General features: G+C 44.0%; 1 protein-coding gene across 4 annotated transcripts in view; it reads right to left on the bottom strand.

The window, feature by feature from the left end:
• Positions 1–14,216: 14,216 nt before the first annotated feature.
• Positions 14,217–18,878, bottom strand: part of LOC137436608 (uncharacterized) — a 61,899-nt gene continuing 57,237 nt past the window's right edge. For all 4 annotated transcript variants that reach the window (XM_068130556.2, XM_068130555.2, XM_068130554.2 and 1 more), the window contains one exon: positions 14,217–16,991. In XM_068130556.2, the coding sequence (XP_067986657.1) occupies positions 16,949–16,991 (43 nt within the window). In that variant the 3' untranslated portion in view covers positions 14,217–16,948. The remainder of the gene's footprint in view (positions 16,992–18,878) is intronic.

Raw genomic sequence — 18,878 nt, 5'->3', positions numbered from 1 at the left:
ATATATTTCTAAGTTACTGTACGAAGCAGGATGTGTTGGCATCTCACATCAGCTTCAAACTATGACAACTTGCCGCAATGGCCAATGTGGTTCTGCATGCCCGCATGGCTATGTTAGCTGGTTGACTCTCCACAGCTATGGCCGATCAACCACATAAAATGATGACATGACAAATTTTTATGTGCGAAACAATTCAGGCTTTCAAGATGATTGGAATCTCTCATGATGAAAATGAGTCTATGGGCCTATCATTTTGCCATCACCCCGGGTTGGTGGTCTCAGTCGTCTTCTGCCTCCTTTCAGGTCTTGCACCCTTTGCCCTCTCCATGCTTTGCCCGCCACCCCCAGATATTTTTTATACAGTTACTATAAGTAATTAAAGTGCAACTTTTTGTACTAACGAGATTTGAGTTATGAAAGGAATATTTAAACTACATTCATGCAAAAAAATCAGGAAGATACCAGGGGTGGGTCACAACAAGAAACAATTCAAGCGTTCCGCCCATGGTCTACACGGATTTCCAGGCATGGACATGTTCCTGCCTCCTTCATTGTGAAACCTCAAAAATGCACTGCCATACGGCAGGTCATTCAAACATTACACCGGTTTGACAATATTCACGTCTTACACAGCGAAGGGCGTAGCCTGGGTAAGTTTCTCTTGGTTGCTTTATGCAGCCATCTTTGGCTCGAAAGGCTGACTGTTAACTAAATACATATACATTATATATATATATATATACATATAAGAAAAATAGAAACACCTATATATATATATATACGTATATCTATATATTATAGATGGGGAGCGGAGTGGGAGGGGAGGGGAGGGGCAGGGGGAGGGGGGGGGAGGGGAGGGGAAGGGGAGGGGGAGGGGGAGGCCATGTTCTTCCCAGGCTCAATGGCCATGTCTATGCCAAATATCAAGCACGTGAGCCTCTCCGTTTAGGAGTCTATCGGTAACATTACACACACACACACACACACACACACACACACACACACACACACACACACACACACACACACACACACACACACACACACACACACACACACACACACACACACACACACACACACACACAAACTGTGTTTTATATATATATATATATATATATATATATATATATATATAGGCGTTGATATTTTTGTAAAATATAACTTCGTGATAATTCGTAAGAAATGTATTTCTTTACCGAATACTTATCTTTCAAAATGTTAAAATAAATAAAAAGTTTGGATATTTTTAACTATTTTAAATATCTCGTTTCTAGATCATTTCGAACGCCCTTCGTACATTGTAGATATTTCCCAGCATAGGAACTTTGTTTTCACCAGAACAGTCAATGTGCACAAGTTGAGGTGAAGCATTCACCTCAATTCACCTCAACTCAATTCACCAATTCACCTCAATAGACAAACACTATGTATAACTGCTAATAGTGAATAAAGGAAAAGAGAAGATAAAAGTGAATAATCAACCCAAGCAGAAACATGCACAGCGTGTAGAGAGCACAGTCAGAGAGATTCCAGTTCGAACTGTCCTTAACCTGAACAATAAACATTATTGGGAATCCATATCTCCATCAAGGCTATTGTTTTTGAATGTGAGTACCAATGTATCACCTTAGAGGTCTATTCGTTTTGTAACATGAAGGATGAGGACAAGGTAAAGGTCGAGTTTTGGTTCAAACAGAAGGATATACTAAATATTCACATATTCTCTCTCTCGGGGAAAAAAGATTATAACAACAACAACAACAAATAAATTGTTGGTTCAAACACCAAACATTAACAGGTCAAATATTATCACTGATAAGCATTATCCATCAACACAACAACCCGGCACTAATTGAAGCTAATTGTTATTCAACAACAGAAAAGGTTCAAAAGCTCACCTGAGCGAAGACGGATTTTCTCGACTATGGACTATGGTGATTCATGCGATTTCAAATTTACATACTAGTCAAACAAGAACGTCATCGGGTGTGGTCTTTCTGAAGGTAAGAAAAAACATGAGAGAAAAAAAGATGAACTTTGTGGCGTATATACGTATTTAAATGAAACATTAAAGAATGAAACATTAAAGAGGTTGTGGGTGGGTCATTGGAATGTGAGGATCGGCTATAGCCAATGGGGGAATTGTTGAAGATCAATTTTAAATGATGGAATGTAAACTTTTTCATCTTTTCCATTTCTATGTTCATTTCATCTTTCATTTTTCAGCCCCTGCTCGACGCCATGGTGACCCTGGTCATCGAGCCACTGTGACGGGTTCCGCTCGCTCTCCGTGACAAAGTGTCTGCTGCACCCAAGCTCCTGTTCGAAGCAGGAATTAACGAACCAGGCAATACGACTCCTTGGATCTTCCATTTGGTGGTTGCCAGAAAAAAAGAATTGGGAGGACTCACCTTCGTGCAGAATCTGTGTGGACCTTCGTGCAGAATCTGTGTGGACCTTCGTGCAGAATCTGTGTGGACCTTCGTGCAGAATCTGTGTGGACCTTCGTGCAGAATCTGTGTGGACCTTCGTGCAGAATCTGTGTGGACCTTCGTGCAGAATCTGTGTGGACCTTTGTGCAGAATCTGTGAGGACCTTCGTGCAGAATCTGTGTGGACCTTCATGCAGAATCTGTGTGGACCTTTGTGCAGCATCTGTGTGGACCTTCGTGCAGAATCTGTGTGGACCTTCCTGCAGCATCTGTGTGGACCTTCATGCAGAATCTGTGTGGACCTTCGTGCAGAATCTGTGTGGACCTTCGTGCAGAATCTGTGTGGACCTTTGTGCAGAATCTTTGTGGACCTTCATGCAGAAACTGTGTGCACCTTTGTGCAGAATCTGTGTGGACCTTCGTGCAGAATCTGTGTGGACCTTCGTGCAGAATCTGTGTGGACCTTCGTGCAGAATCTGTGTGGACCTTCGTGCAGAATCTGTGTGGACCTTCGTGCAGAATCTGTGTGGACCTTCGTGCAGAATCTGTGTGGACCTTCGTGCAGAATCTGTGTGGACCTTCGTGCAGAATCTGTGTGGACCTTCGTGCAGAATCTGTGTGGACCTTCGTGCAGAATCTGTGTGGCCCTTCGAGCAGAATCTGTGTGGCCCTTCGAGCAGAATCTGTGTGGACCTTCGTGCAGAATCTGTGTGGACCTTCGTGCAGAATCTGTGTGGACCTTCGTGCAGAATCTATGTGGACCTTCGTGCAGAATCTGTGTGGACCTTCGTGCAGAATCTGTGTGGACCTTCGTGCAGAATCTGTGTGTATCTTCGTGCAGAATGTGTGTGGACCTTCGTGCAGAATCTGTGTGGACCTTCATGCAGAATCTGTGTGGACCTTCGTGCAGAATCTGTGTGGACCTTCGTGCAGAATCTGTGTGGATCTTCGTGCAGAATCTGTGTGGACCTACATGCAGAATCTGTGTGGACCTTCATGCAGAATCTGTGTGGACCTTCATGCAGAATCTGTGTGGACCTTCATGCAGAATCTGTGTGGACCTTCATGTAGAATCTGTGTGGACCTTCATGCAGAATCTGTGTGGACCTTCATGTAGAATCTGTGTGGACCTTCGTGCAGAATCTGTGTGGACCTTCATGTAGAATCTGTGTGGACCTTCGTGCAGAATCTGTGTGGACCTTCATGCATAATCTGTGTGGACCGGACCTTCATGCAGAATCTGTCTGGACCTTCATGCAGAATCTATGTGGACCTTCATGCAGAATCTGTGTGGACCGTCATGCAGAATCTGTGTGGATCTTCGTGCAGAATCTGTGTGGACCTACATGCAGAATCTGTGTGGACCTTCATGCAGAATCTGTGTGGACCTTCATGCAGAATCTGTGTGGACCTTCATGCAGAATCTGTGTGGACCTTCATGTAGAATCTGTGTGGACCTTCATGCAGAATCTGTGTGGACCTTCATGTAGAATCTGTATGGACCTTCGTGCAGAATCTGTGTGGACCTTCATGTAGAATCTGTGTGGACCTTCGTGCAGAATCTGTGTGGACCTTCATGCATAATCTGTGTGGACCGGACCTTCATGCAGAATCTGTCTGGACCTTCATGCAGAATCTATGTGGACCTTCATGCAGAATCTGTGTGGACCGTCATGCAGAATCTGTGTGGATCTTCATGCAGAATCTGTGTGGACCTTCATGCAGAATCTGTGTGGACCTTCTTGCAGCAAACAGTGCTGTCCTCCCAGACAAATACCCCCTGCCCACATCTGAGAAACTGACCACCCAGTTCTATGGCTCCATGTTTTTCTCTAAGCTGGACCTTCGCCAGGGATATCTGCAGGTGCACCTGCACCGTGATAGTACCTCATGGCAGTTGTCATCAACGCTGGAGTATTCAGTGACACTAGGATGCCTTTAGGGGTAAGCTCGGCCCCAAGCTGCTTTCAGAAAGTAATGTCCTCTATCCTCGCAGGGATTCCAGCAGTAGCTGTTTACCGAGACAACATTGTCATACATGGGCCTGATGCATCAATCCACAATGAGCACCTGCACAGGGTGTTTGAGGCGCTCGCCAAGCGCCACCTCTTGGTGAAAAGTGTGTGTTTGCTGTGTCGGACATTGAGTTTGTGGTATTTCTCCTCTCAGCTGGAGTCCTCTCCCCGCTTGAGTCCAACAACGGGGCCATCCACCACATCCTGGAGCCCACCTCATCAGTCCATACTGCTGCCCATGCTCGTTAATTTTGTTGGCATGACATCCTCCGACCTGTGGTTCCTGCCCTGATACAACACCACGGCAGCACGGCTCAGCCAATTACTCAGAAAAGACACCCCTACCCACATCTTTTGTATACTAGAACTCGCTCTTTTTCTTCCTGTCAAAAGGCTGTCATTAATTTGCTCTTTAAATCTTTCCGTCATTTCAAGAATTGTAAGGAAAATCTCTGCCCCCCCCCCCCCTCAAACAAAGTCATTTCAAGTCCCAGTCTGTAATAAATGTTCGATTTCCTTTAATCATTCAAAACGTTCAAAATTCCCAACTCACCACTCCTCCTCAAATCTCCCACCTCACCCCTCCCCTCCTAAACCCCCCTCGCCCCTCCCCTTCTAAACTCCCAACTCACCCCTCCCTCTCAAATCTCTCACCACAACCCTCCCCTGCTAACCCCCCCCCCCCCCCTCACCCATCCCCTTCTAAACTCCAAACTCACTCTCCCCCTCAAATCTCCCACAACACCCCTCCCCTGCTAACCCCCCCTCACCCATCCCCTTCTAAACTCCCAACTCACCCCTTCCCCTCAAATCTCCCTCCTCACCCCTCCCCTTCAAAACTCCCCCCTCACCTCTCCCCCCCCCCCCCACCAAACTCCCCCCCACCTCTCCCCTCCTAAACTCCCCCCTCACCTCTCCACTTCTAAATTCCCAAATCACCCCTCCCCTCAAATCTCTCACCAAACCCCTCCCCCTCCTACCAATCCCCTCACCCATCCCCTTCAAAACTTCCAACTCACCCATCCTCCTCAAATTTCCGATCACCCTCCCCCTCAAATCTTCCTCCTCACTCCTCCCACTCAAATCTCTCCCCTCACCCTCAAATTTCCCCTCTCACCCCTCCCTCAAATTTTCCCCCTCACCTCTCCCCCTGAAAACTCCCCTCTCACCCCTCCTCCTCAACGTTGCCTCTTAACTCCTCCACAAACCTGTCTCCTCCCCACTTCCTCTCCTTTCCAACTCATACTTCCACATCCTCCAACATTCTACTTCACTCTATTCCTCCCTCCTCAAACAACCCCTCACTTGTGCCTCATCCCATCACCATCAAACCTTTTGTCCTCCTCATCCTTCCCCTTCTCATGGCTCCACTGCAATCTCTGACACACGATCAACAGCTCTCCCTACCTCCCCCTCTCCTCCCTCATCTTTCCCTACCCCTCCCTTGCCTTGTCCTGTATCCGATGCTCCCCCTCCCTCTTCCTTAACGGTATGGACCTCAACCACCCGAGGCCTTCGCTAAAACCTGACTGATCTCTGCATACAGGTTGCTTCTGAAAAATCCAGACTTAATCTGCTAAACAGAAACTTTCCTCCTTCAAGATGTCTCTGATTCCTTAATATCTCTTCCTGGTTACTCCCTCCTCCGGTATGATAGACCTGAGCCTCGTCCTGGAGGGGGGGTTGCTATCTTTATCAAAAACTCTCTTCCTCACTCTCTCTGCACTGCCCTTTCTCCACCTTACCCCCAGGAGTACCTCTGGCTATGGCTTCCCCTTTGCTCCCAACTTTTGTTCATATGTGTTCTGTACCGTCCTCCAAACAGTGATGACTCCATTTACATCTCCCTGTCTGACAACATGGATCAACTTCTTTCTACTCATCCCAACTCTCTTTTCCCCATATGTGGCGACTTCAACTGTCATCATGCCAGCTGGCTAGGTGTGGGTACCTCTCACACCAGCCATGGCAACTCAGCAAACGACTTCTGCGACCAACTGTGACTGACACAATGTCAATTTCCCGACCCGGATCTCAATCAATGGAGCATCTTCTCTTTTCGACTTGGTTATAACTAACCTCCCTGCAAATGCCTGCTGTTCTTTTTCTGCTCCAATTGGTTCATCTGATCATTGCCTTGTTAAAGTGGACATCTCTCTGGCCATTCTCAGAGAGCCTCCTCAGCATCAACGAGTCTGGCATTTTACTCAGGCCTACTGGGATGGGCTTCAAGCAGCCATCAAACATCTGGACTGGTCTCCCATCTCCACTGCCTCTGACATCAACTCATCCTGGGAATTTTTCCAAAGTAAACTGCTCTCTCTCATGCACAGATTTATCCCATCTCGTCTTCAGTTGTCATACCCTTCCTCCCGTCAATGGTACACTGAAGCTTGTGGTGAGGTAGTTGCCATGAAGCAACTTGCCTTCACCTCATGGAAGGCAAATCCAATGAAAGGCAATCTCAGTTCATTTCACGAAGCTCGGAACAAGTGTGTGTCTACCCTCAGGAGTGCCAGGAAGCACTATCTCTCTAATCTCAAGAATGAACTCTCAAACCTGTCACCCTCCCCCAAATCCTGGTGGCCTCTAGTCAAATCTGTTTCTGGTGTTTGTTCCCCCTCCACACCTGCCTTACCGCAAACAGATCCATAACTGACATCGCACCTGAAAAAGCCGAATGCCTCAACTCTGTGTTTGCCTCAAAATATTGTGTCCCAAACCCATCTCTCGCTGTACCCACCTGACCCAGTCGAGCCCAGCTGCCCCTGGACTCTGTGTCCTTCTCTCCCAACAAGGTGAAGTTTCTGTCAAACCTCGACTCTGATTCTGCAACTGGACCAGATGGTATCAGCCCACGGGTAGTAAAATCCTGCCCTGCTGTTCTTTCACACCCTCTCTCTGTTCTCTTCACACTCTCTTTTTCTCAAGGTCAACTGCCATCTGCTTGGAAATCAGCCAACATTACCGCATTACACAAAAAGGTGCAAAACATATCCTTGCAACGACAGACCAATCAGCCTCCTCCCAATAATCAGCAAGGTCATGGAATCCATCATCGCTTCTGATATCAAATCCTTCCTCTTCTCCAATGGATTGATCTTGGATCATCAATTTGGATTCAGACCAAGTCACTCTACTCTGGAAATGCTACCTCTACTGTCTCAACAATGGATGGAGTTCCTCATTGCCAAACAGGAAATCAGAGCCCTCTCCATTGACATATCTCGTGCCTTCGATACGGTCTGACACCCCGCCCTGCTCACCAATCTCTCCTCTTATGGTATCCATGGGAACCTCCATGCATGGCTTGCAGACTTCATCTCCAGTCGGTCAACGTGTGGCCCTGAATGGAATTCTCTCATCTCATGAATTCCATCGTGACGAATTCACCATGTGCACTCTAATTTTGAACATATAAGGTAATTATCTTGAATGCTAAGAAGAGCAGAGAGAATTCAATTACAGACTTGGCATTTAATATGGAATATTTTTTTGTGGGGGGTGAACTTACTTTTCAAGATGTCTTAGAACCAAAAGTTCATTGGAATTATGTTGAAATTATCCTAGATTTTGTTAATGTGACCTTTAAAAGAAACAAATACCACATTTGACATTTCGAAACAAATAAATGGATCCTTGAAAGTGATGAAAACTGATATCGAACTCAATTCATGGACAGTACTGTGTTAAACGTCTGTACGTTTTCCAGAAGTATCTCTTTATTTTGCACATTAGCCAAAAATTTTTTTAACAAAAACAAAAGTGAAATTACGACTGGGATTACCGACAGTAAAATTACAGTTCAGTACTTCGTGTAACCCCCACGAGCATTCAGGAGAGAACGTACACGTTGAGGCATGCTGTTCACAAGATTTGCCACGGTTTGGACAGGAATCACTTGCCATGCAGTGACAATAGCCTGCTGCAATTCACGCACAGAGGTCGGCTGCTGGTCCAACTTGTCGATTTGACGCGTTAATTCTGCCCACAAGTTCTCTATCGGATTCATATCCGGGGACATGGCAGGCCACTCCATATGCTCTATACCATGGTCAGCAAGAAAGTGTTGGATCATGCGAGCAGGATGAGGCCGAGCATTGTCATCTTGGAAGACAAAGTTTCCTCGAAAGGCTGCACGAGCAAATGGAAGCAATGTTTCTTCCAGAATGGCCCTGTACTAGAACTGGTTCAGGTTTCCATTCAGAACAACCAGGTCAGTTTTGCCCCCTGCATGAAAAGCAGCCCAAACGGTCACCCCACCACCTCCAGCTTGGACTCTTGGCACTATACAATCTTTGTTGTAGGCTTCATGCACTTGTCTGCGCACTCGGACGCGGCCATCTTGACGATAGACCAGAAATCTAGACTCGTCACTGAAGATCACATGATTCCAGTGTCCTGGCTGCCATTGACGGTGCTCTCTGGCCCACTGCAATCGGCGCTGGCAGTGTTGTCTGGTCAGCCGTGGCTTTCTCAGGGGACGCCTGGCATGATAGCCTGCTTGAACCAGTCGTTGGTTGACTAGCCTTCTGGATACAGGCACATTTGTAAGTTGCTGCCACTCAGCCCTAAGCCGATTAGCTGACTTGGTGCGGCCATTGCGGACTAACCGGTGCAGCTGGCGATCATCCCTCCTTGTGGTTCTGCGGGGATGTCCTGGCCTCGGTATTGGAGTAGGGACACCCCTCTGAGCATTTCGTTTCAGGATCTTTGACACCTGAGCTTGAGTGATGCCATACTGCCGAGCAATAGCACGCTCTTTCATGCTGTAATTTCGTAAAGCCACCACTCCATGACAAACAGCATTGTCGAGTTGACGGACCATATACAGAGGAAGTGGCAATAACTTTAGGAGACGTGCAGCAGTTGTTTTCCACTAATACAGAACGCAACAACCCTTGTATACTCGACTGCGAAGCCAATCGTCAAATGCACCTGTCCGTACATTTTGCCACGCCACCTGTGATATAATCCTGTTATTGACTTCTTGCTGCGAAAGACAATCAGTGACATGGTTCTTTTAACAAATAAATCACCAAAGTGTAAAAGAAACTCACCAGACTGATGTACTGAGTTAAGAAAATAAACCCAAGTCAAGAAAAAAAAAATATTCCATATTAAATGCCAAGTCTGTATATGTATTGAACCAGAACTGTCACATGGCTAAAGACGAGTACTACTCTGAGTGAGGCTTACCCCGGTTAACAAAATTTGTTACCCAGAATAGTCTTGTGACGGAATCACACTATGTCGACATGGTAAACAGACTAATGAGATTTGATATAAAAACTCTGTTCTGTTAGTGAACACAAGGTCTAGAAAAAAAATTCGGACGTCAACAAGAGTACTGCTTTCCTATCGCAGTCTTATTGGTAATGCAATGCAGAAACTGCAAACTTTCGGTGGCAGACCAGGTAATGTGACGGAATCACAAGTACGCTTGTGACATGTTAACACAGCTGAAATGACAAAGTATCCAAAATAGGATTGGAAATCTTAGGAGAGAAAGTTGTGGATATACAGAACTCGGATGGAGGAACAAATAATAAGCAATTAAACAAATTAACAAATTTATTTTAATTTCATCATTGAACATGTAACGGTTATTATTAAGCTACTCTGACCGCTAGGCCTAGTTATCTCCTTGATACACAACAACACACAACATGCATTTTAAAGGCCATTTTCCCTACTAGAGCGGGGGTTAGCCAAATTAAATAGCCAAATATCCAAAAGCAGGGGTTAGCCAACCCAAATATCCTTGATACAAAACGAAATTAAAAGTTAGCGTTCCTTTTTGTTTATAACCAAAACCTACGAGATATATGGCACAATAAAATCAGCACAAGGAGTATAAATTAATGGATTTAATTTTTTACACGTGGGTGACGAGTTTCATGGAATTCATGATCTCCCCTTCCTGTTCAGGCTGGAGTTCCCCAAGGCAGTGTTCTGGGGCCTGCACTTTTTCTGGTCTTCATCAATGATCTCTCTGTTTCTCCAGAAAATAATCTCTGTCTCTTTGCTGATGACACCACTCTCTGCCGCTCCATATCTCATCCCTCAGATTGGCAGGCAGCAGCCTCTTCACTCTCTGCAGACCTGGACAAAATCACAAACTGGTCAACCAAGTGAAACACGTCTTTCAATCCTGACAAATCTCACACTCTCACTTTGTCTCTCCATAAAGACCGCCTGGAAAATCCTCCCATCCACTTTCTCAACAATCCTCTTGAAGAAGTTCTGTCACTCAAGCTTTTGGGTCTCATTATCAGCCATGATCTTTCCTGGGAAAATCACATTTCCAAGCTGTCCTTCAAAGCCAGTCGTCGACTGGGCATCCTCTGTCGTGCGATGTCCTTTCTGGGCCCACCTGACTCCTCACCACATACAAAGCTTTCACCTGCAGCTTGATGGAATACTGCTCTCCCATCTGGGCTGGTGCTCCTGCCTCACACCTTGCTCGCCTTCACGCTGTAGAAACCAAAGCTTTCAGAATCATTGTAATCTCCCGCGGTGAAGCTGATTCTTAGGGCCTTCCACTCGCTCACTGCAGGCAGGTTGGTGGTCTTTCTGTCTTCTACCGACTCCTCTCCAGCCTCCCCTCCCCTGCTCTGTCTGTGCTCTGTCCCCCAAATATTCCTTCAGGAAGCACAAGATCTGCCAGCAACCCTTTCCTGGTGAAACTGCCAAAATGAAAACTCTCTGCTCACCTTCGTCGGGATCAGTGTCCGAGTGGCAATGGCAATGGGCTTCTCCCCACCACCCTGCAACTGCAAGACCCTATGTCAGTGGCCGATGCATCACAGGTGATGAGGGGGGAGGGGGGCTGGTGAGGTTGAATTGAGGCAGGATAGGTGACGCGGTAAGCTGAGATTTCAAGAGGTGGAGAGCCTCAGCACAGGCCGGCGTCCAAACCTAGGGCTCACCATTTTATGAATTTTTTTTTTTTGTATACAACATCGAGGCAGCTGAAACAGCCAACATTAAACACAAAAAACATATAATAAAGGGAGCGGGAGACAATATGGAGAGAGAGGGTTCTCGACTGTTGTTGTGCTTGTGTTGTTGCACACAAGCACAACAACAGTAGAGAACAAGGACAGCAGATTTGTGGAAGAGAGAGGGCAGAGGGCTGGGGCAGGGTACATGGGATAAACAAGATGGGCACTACAGGGGCTTTCAGGAAATAAACCAGGGAATTTGAAGGAGGTGGGTTTGGAGTGGATTAATGGGGGTAGTAAAGTTCAAGGTATTGTATGGGGAAAGATATGAGGTGGTAGTGAATAGCTGTTTTGAAGACCTGGAGGGAAGAGCGGGATTGAATTGAGTGTGGGAATTTGTTCCATAGGCGGGCAAAAAGAGGAATGAAAGAGTGAAGGTGAACAGAGAGTCTTGATTTTGGCAGTTTCACCAGAAGAGGGTTGCTGGCAGATCTTGTGCGACCTGTAGGAATATTTGGGGGACAGAGCACAGACAGAGCAGGGGGTGCTCGGCCGGAGAGGAGTCGGTAGAAGACAGAAAGACCACCAACCTGCCTGCGGAGAGAGAGTGAAAGGCCCTCAGATTTAACCTCATCGTGGGAGATACCAATGATTCTAAAAGCCTTGGTTTCTACAGCGTGAAGGCGAGCTAGGTGTGAGGCAGGACCACCAGCCCCGAGGGGAGAGCAGTACTCCATCAAGCTGCAGATGAAAGCCTTGTATGTCGTGAGGAGCTCAGGTGGGCCAAAGAAAAACTTTGGTCTCGAATTATAGTAAGAATTTGGCTGGCAATTAACCGCTGTAACATTTGGAACTGAGGCGGTTTACCAATGGGGGGGCCTTTTGATTATTGCTGGTGACCCTCAAGTGTTACTGCAGCAGGCCCTCAGACAGAAGGTCTAAGGGGGACTACAGGATTTTAGTGGGCCTAAGGGTTCTAATGGAGTCTTATCAGTCTTAAAGGACTTGGGTTTATAAAAAGTCTTAGGTATCTTAAAGGGTAAAGGTATAAGACCTAGTTATAAGACTTAGGTATAAGACCCCCCTTAAAGGGGGGTCTTATGGGTCCTAAAGGGGCTTAGGAGTCTAAAAGGTCTTATGGGTCTTTGGGGACTTGAAGGCTCCAAAATGTTTTGGGGGTCTTCGGGATCCAAAGGGTTTAACTGGTCCAAAGGCACTCTCTCCTAGCTCTTCTCCACATCCCTACATCCTGTCAGCAGCTCCCCCCCCCCCCTGTCCCTAACTGTGTGAACCTCAAACATCTGTGGCCTCCTTTCCACCCTTAGAGATCTTTCAATCCAGGCCACTGCTAATGAACCAGACATCATCTCATTACCAGAATCCTTCCTCCCACAGGATGTCCCTGACTCCATAGCGTCTCTCCCTGGCATTTGTGTACTCCATTTTGATCGACCTGAACCCTGTCCTGGCAGGAGAGTTGTGCTGTATATCAACAACAAAAAACATTTTTCACTCTTAATGTACTGCTTTCACACCTCCCAAACACAGGACTACCTCTGGCTGCGACTTCCCTCCACTCCCACTTCATGTTAGTCTGTGTGTTGTGCCGTCCCCCTAACAGTGACAACTCCATGTAGATCTCTCTGACGACATGGACCAACTTTAAATCACTCATCCCAACTCTCTCTTCCTCATATGTGGTGATTTAAATTGTCACCATATTAAATGGCGTGGCGTTGGTACCTCTCTCATCAGCTATGGCACTTTAGCAAAGGACTTCTGAGACTAAATGGGCCTGACTAAATCTGTGACTTTTCCAACACTTATTTCTCTCAATGGCAAATCTTCCCTTATGGATTTGGTGATGACCAACTTCCTCGCCAATGTATCTTGCTCGCCAATGTATCTATCGCCAACTTCCCCTGCTGCAATTGTCTCATCTAATCATGTGCTTGTGAAGGTCAACATCTCTGGTCATTCTTAAGAAACAGCCTTGATGACGGTGAGTCTGGCAGTTCACTCAGGCAAATGTCAGGGACTGCAAGCAGCCATCACATTTCAGGACTAGTCTCCTATATCTACCGCCCCTAATATTAATTCAGCTTGGGAATTCTTCCCCAGAAACATGCTCTATCTTATACACAAATTCATCCCATCTGTCTTCATTCATCTTACCCATCCTCCTGCTCTTGGTGCTCCGAATCCTGTGGTGAGGCAATTGCTTTAAAACAACTTGCATTCTTCTCCTGGAAGGCAACCTCAGATCATTCCACAAATCCCGCAACAAGTGTTTGTCGACTCTCAGGAGAGTCAGAAAACAACATTTGACCATTCTCAGGAATGAACTTTCAAACTCGTGTCACCTCCTCTAACACCTGGCGGCATCTTGGTGAGTCAGTCTCCTGGTGAATGCGCCCTGACCATCCCTTCCCTCACTTCAAATGACACCACAGCCGACGCTGCTCGTGAGAAGGCTGAATGACTCAATTCTGTGCTTGCTTCAAAACCTTGTGACCCTAACCCCTCTCTCCGTAGCCACCCTTCCCAATCATACCGAACTGCTCCTAGATTCTGTGTCTTTTGCACCGAAGAAGGTGGAAAAGTTTCAAGCAAACCTCGACTCTGACTCGGCAACTGATTCGAACGAACGATATCGAAAGTTCCGTCTCAACCGGACATATGGTTGGTGAGAAAAACGACGTTTAGTCCGTAGGTACAGACGGACTGACAACCCGAAAACATAATGCCTTCAGCGACTTTGTCGGCGGAGGCATAAAAATTGTACAGGAGGTGAAAAGTTCCTGTCAATTGGACCAATGGTTGCAGAGAAAATCATATTTATTCTGTGTGGACAAACAAACAGAAAGACAAATAAACAGACTCAAATGCAATACCATCTCCTCTGGCGAGGGTAATAAATGGTATAAATGAGAAAAAACATATTAATGGGCAAACAATTTCACGTGATGAATGAGTCGACCAGCTGACCAAAAAATCAATGAAAAGCATCAGTGGGGAAATTCAAGAGACAAATAGTCAATATTTCTTAAAACTCCTATGGACAATACCCGACAGAAGGAGCTTAAGAAAAGATATTGCTTAAGTTTGAACGAGAAATTATTCAATGACTGAGATTTTCTCAAACTATCTGGCAATTCATTCAATCGTTTGGAGCCAGAGAAACAAATATTATGTTGAAAAGCAAGGGTTCTGTGTTTTGGGAAATGTATATCAGTGGCAAATCCATGTTTGTCAAGGAATTTGATTAACTGTGTTTAAGCAATTTTCTCCAGTATTTTGGAAAAGATTGCGAGATCTGATATGGGGCTGTAATTTGTCAGTTCTCTTGAGATATGGCATAATGGCTTACTAATGTGCACAATAACTGGTTAAATTCCTTTCGGAAATCTAAGAAAGAGGAACAGAACCTGGATATAAATGAGATGCGGCTGTTGAGATGGACGTGTGGAGTGACAAGGGCAAGATTAGGAACCAGTATATCAGGGAGTCAGTGCAGATTGTGGAAGCATCAAAGAAAGTAGCCAAGAAGAGATTGAATTGGTCTGATCATGTGATGAGGAGAGAGAAAGAGTATATGGTGAGGTGAGTGATGAAGATGGGATTGTCAGAAAAATGGAGACGAGCAAGGCCGAAAACCAGACGGAAGGATACAGTGGTGAAAGATTAACAAGTTGTGGGATTGGAAGAAGAATAGCTGATTTACAGGAGGAGATGGGAAGGAGAAGAAGAAGAGAATACCTTTCCAATATTCTACCTCATATTCAGCAACATTGTCAGAAAATGTTCACTAACAGCAACACCTACTGTAGTTAGGAACTGAACAACTGCAGTGAAATCATAACTCTACACACTATATTTTTCTCCCAATATTTTATTCATTGGGTAATTCAGTCACGGTATCTTAGGTTTTTATAAACTACTAGCATGACTCAGCTCGCTACGCTCGCCACACCACACATCGCTGCAGAGGCACAGGCTTGTTCAAACTGAGAATAATGACCTGACTGAACTTGAGTTGCTGTATTGTCATGATTTACACCAATCATAATACAAACATTTATTTTGTATGCATATATTTGTAACATTGGTGATATTATTTATTTGTAATTTATTTTTAAATCAAAAAGGTCCAAGTGGTGTAAAGCTCTAAATGGTCAAGGGTCCAAGCTGTCTAATCAGTATGAAGGGTGTAAGAAGTCTAAATGGTGTTTAGGTTTAAGGAGTCAAAAGGGTTTTAAGGGGTGTACAGGCTTAAAGGGTATAAAAGGTTGAAAGGGTGAAGGGATCTCAAGGTGTCGAAAGTATTGCAAGGGTCTTAAAGGTAAAAGTGGTCTTAAGGATCTTGAGGGTCTTCAGGATCTTGGGGTTTAAAGGGTCTAGCAGGTCTTCAGGGTCTTTTGGGTCTTCTGCGACTTTAAGGGTCTTCAGTGTATTTGGGTCTCCTGGATCTTTTGGGTTGTCATTGTCTTTAAGGGTCTTTTAGGTATTTTGGGTCTTTGGGGTCTTTTGAGTCTTTGGAGTCGTTTGGATCTTTGGGGTTTTCGAGGTCTTTTGGGTCCTCTGGGTCTTTAACGGTTTTTGAGGTATTTTGGGTATTTGTTTTGAATCAATATTGCCAAGAGTGTCGCATTCCAATTTCAGTCACAAAATTGGTGAGAATCGCAATTTGAGGGTCAGTGTATAATATTGTGCACATACATGTCAACATATGTCAGATAAGATTGCAACTGCTATCATAATGTTGGGAAAAGGCTTCTGGGACAAGTTATTGATGAATGATGCTATTTGGTGCATGATGTCTTTAAATAATTAAATGTAAAACTATATGATTGAAAAAACGTCATTTTGAGCAGGTTTGGGTGCATATTTCTACCCCATTTGAAAGTGTTCATTGTGGCCATGATATCACTGGTGCATAATTTTTATACCATTGTAAGAGGAATTTAATATCCTTGCCAAGAAGATAAAAAGTTTTGGTGAAAATACTTGCACACATTCTTTATACACCTTAAACTGACAATGACCCGATACATTTTGGATGCAAAATCTGCAACCGGAGACCTTAGGGGTTATGGTTTAAAATTGAGTGATAAAACAGAGAAGGAAAAGGGCTACACGTTGCTATCACACGTTTTCCATCCTTAGGGACCCTAGCCTTGCTAAAAATCACAATTAGCCTTGCTCCCTCTGCCTGACACCAATAACGAAAATTTTGAGGAGTCTGGCTCAAGGGCTCGTACATTCCTAAGTTGTCCTCTTAACAGAACGATTTCTTTAATCATGTAATATTTGGAAAAGTGTATTCTGCGCTGGAAGAAATGTTACAATTGTTCACTGCGATATTATTATTTCATTAAATATTCAACATTATTACCCAACAGCTTTAAATTCCAGGATTGTAAGGAAGAAATGAGTCGGTTTTTCACATGTAGGTATTGCATCACTACATTTCCTGCTAAAGGAGGTTCTTCTTTGTATGTGATGCAGGTATTCCATGATCACCTTCGTCCTTCGTCTGGTGGGACATTTCCTCAGATTACTACAGGTGGGTTTGTATTCCTATTCCAGGGACCGCTGTGAATACACATGTGAAAATATTACGACATGGAAACCACAGATAATCCAAGTGGAAAATGATGTTTAGTACAAAGAAAAATATATAGCAGAAGGGGTAGTTAGCCATCACATTATCTACTTATGTTACTGTTGGAATGCATAACTCAGTTGATTTACCATGAAAATGAAAGTTTTAATGCTTTTGGGGGTTCTTTCCTTCAGTCTACGTTAATCACTTATTTATTTATTTCCTTTCTTATCTGGGCAATGTCTCAGGCACCTTTTGAGCTAAGAAGCTGATATTTAGACACGACAGTGACCAAGTAATTTGGCTATAAAGATATTTTTGATTTTCAATTACTCGATTAATTTAAAAAAAATTCGATTAATGAATTCATTTTCAAAATGTTAAAGATTCAGATGAAGCAGTGGTGGTTTAGGATTCAGATAATTTAGGATAATTATTTAATTTTTCCGGTTAATTAATTCATTTTCAAAAAGTTAAAGATTCAGATGAAGCAGTGGTGGTTTAGGATTCAGATAATTTAGGATAATTATTTAATTTTTTCGATTAATTAATTAATTTTCAAAATGTTACAGATTCAGATGAAGCAGTGGTGGCAGTGTCAATTAGCCAATTGATTAATAAATTAATTATTTTACGATTATTATTTATATATTTTAATGACGGAATTAATCAGTTAATCAATCAATTATTGTACACTGCTCCCTCCCAATTCTGTGTCCATGTGCTGCATGATGGCATCGCCAGGCGCCGAAGGGTGCCCTAGCAATGTCGCTCGCTGGAGGATGTTATTTATTTATTTTGCATGGGGGTAGTGTACTTTAAATGTATCTGTACTTTTTTGGTTATTTAATAATGAAAATAAATAAATAAGAATCGTAAAATAATTAATTTCTTAATCAATTGGCTAATTGCATACCTAAACCACCACTGTTTCATCTGAATCTGTAACTTCTTGAAAATCAATTAATGAAATAATTAATGGAATGACTACATAATTAATTGATTAATCAATAAATCAAAAATAGCCTTTACAGCCAAATCACTTGGTCATTATCATGTCCAAGTATCAGCCTAGCTCAAAAGGTGCCTGGGATATTGGCCAGATGAGAAAGAAAATAAATAAGTGATTAATAAATCGATAATAATTAAGTAATTAATCAATTAATCAAAAAAATAAAAAAAATAAAAAATATCGTTTTTGCCAAAGCACATGCTCACTATTGTGCCCAAATTTCAGCTTCCTAGCTCAAAGCAGACAAACAAGAAAGAAAACAAACAAGAAACCGGAGTGAAAACAGAGTATTCCTTTTCAGCGCGCATCACGCCGGGCCCCCATTGGTGCCCAGCAATGATGTCATGCGGCGCCTGGAAATGGAATAGGAAAGGAGCGGTGTACAACAGACCACCATAGGCCACTCCATTTAATTAGCACAGATAAAACAATATTAACAAAATCTATGCATTCATTTTGAAATAAAGGTAATATCATTTATAGTAATCGATACCGAAAGTGGACAGAGGTTATGCTTTTGCCCCTGCCTGTTTCTCTGTTTGTCTGTGAGCAGGATATCTTAAAAAGTTATGGACAGATTCGGATGAAATTTGGTGGAAAGGTTTGGTGTGTGACAAAGACGAATTGTTTAGATTTTGGTGAAGATCCAGATCCTAGACTTTTTAAGCGATTCTTCACCATTGAGAGATAGGGCCAAAAACGATACATCGCAGCGCTATTGTATATTAATGACCCTCATTAGGTGGAGTTCCGGTTGTGTGAGTTCCGGTGGTTTCGGCGCTTCTCGTGTGCTGTTCATTCTTTGCTGCAATAAATAATCTGCACCGTTTCATCTCCAGTGGTATTGTGATTCATTTATTGTGCC

This window comes from Myxine glutinosa, chromosome 11 (genome assembly GCF_964187855.1).
Source record: "Myxine glutinosa chromosome 11, kmMyxGlut1.1, whole genome shotgun sequence".
NCBI lineage: Eukaryota > Metazoa > Chordata > Myxini > Myxiniformes > Myxinidae > Myxine > Myxine glutinosa.
Note: the sequence above shows the minus strand (reverse complement) of the source record. Positions and strands in the feature narration are given on the sequence as shown.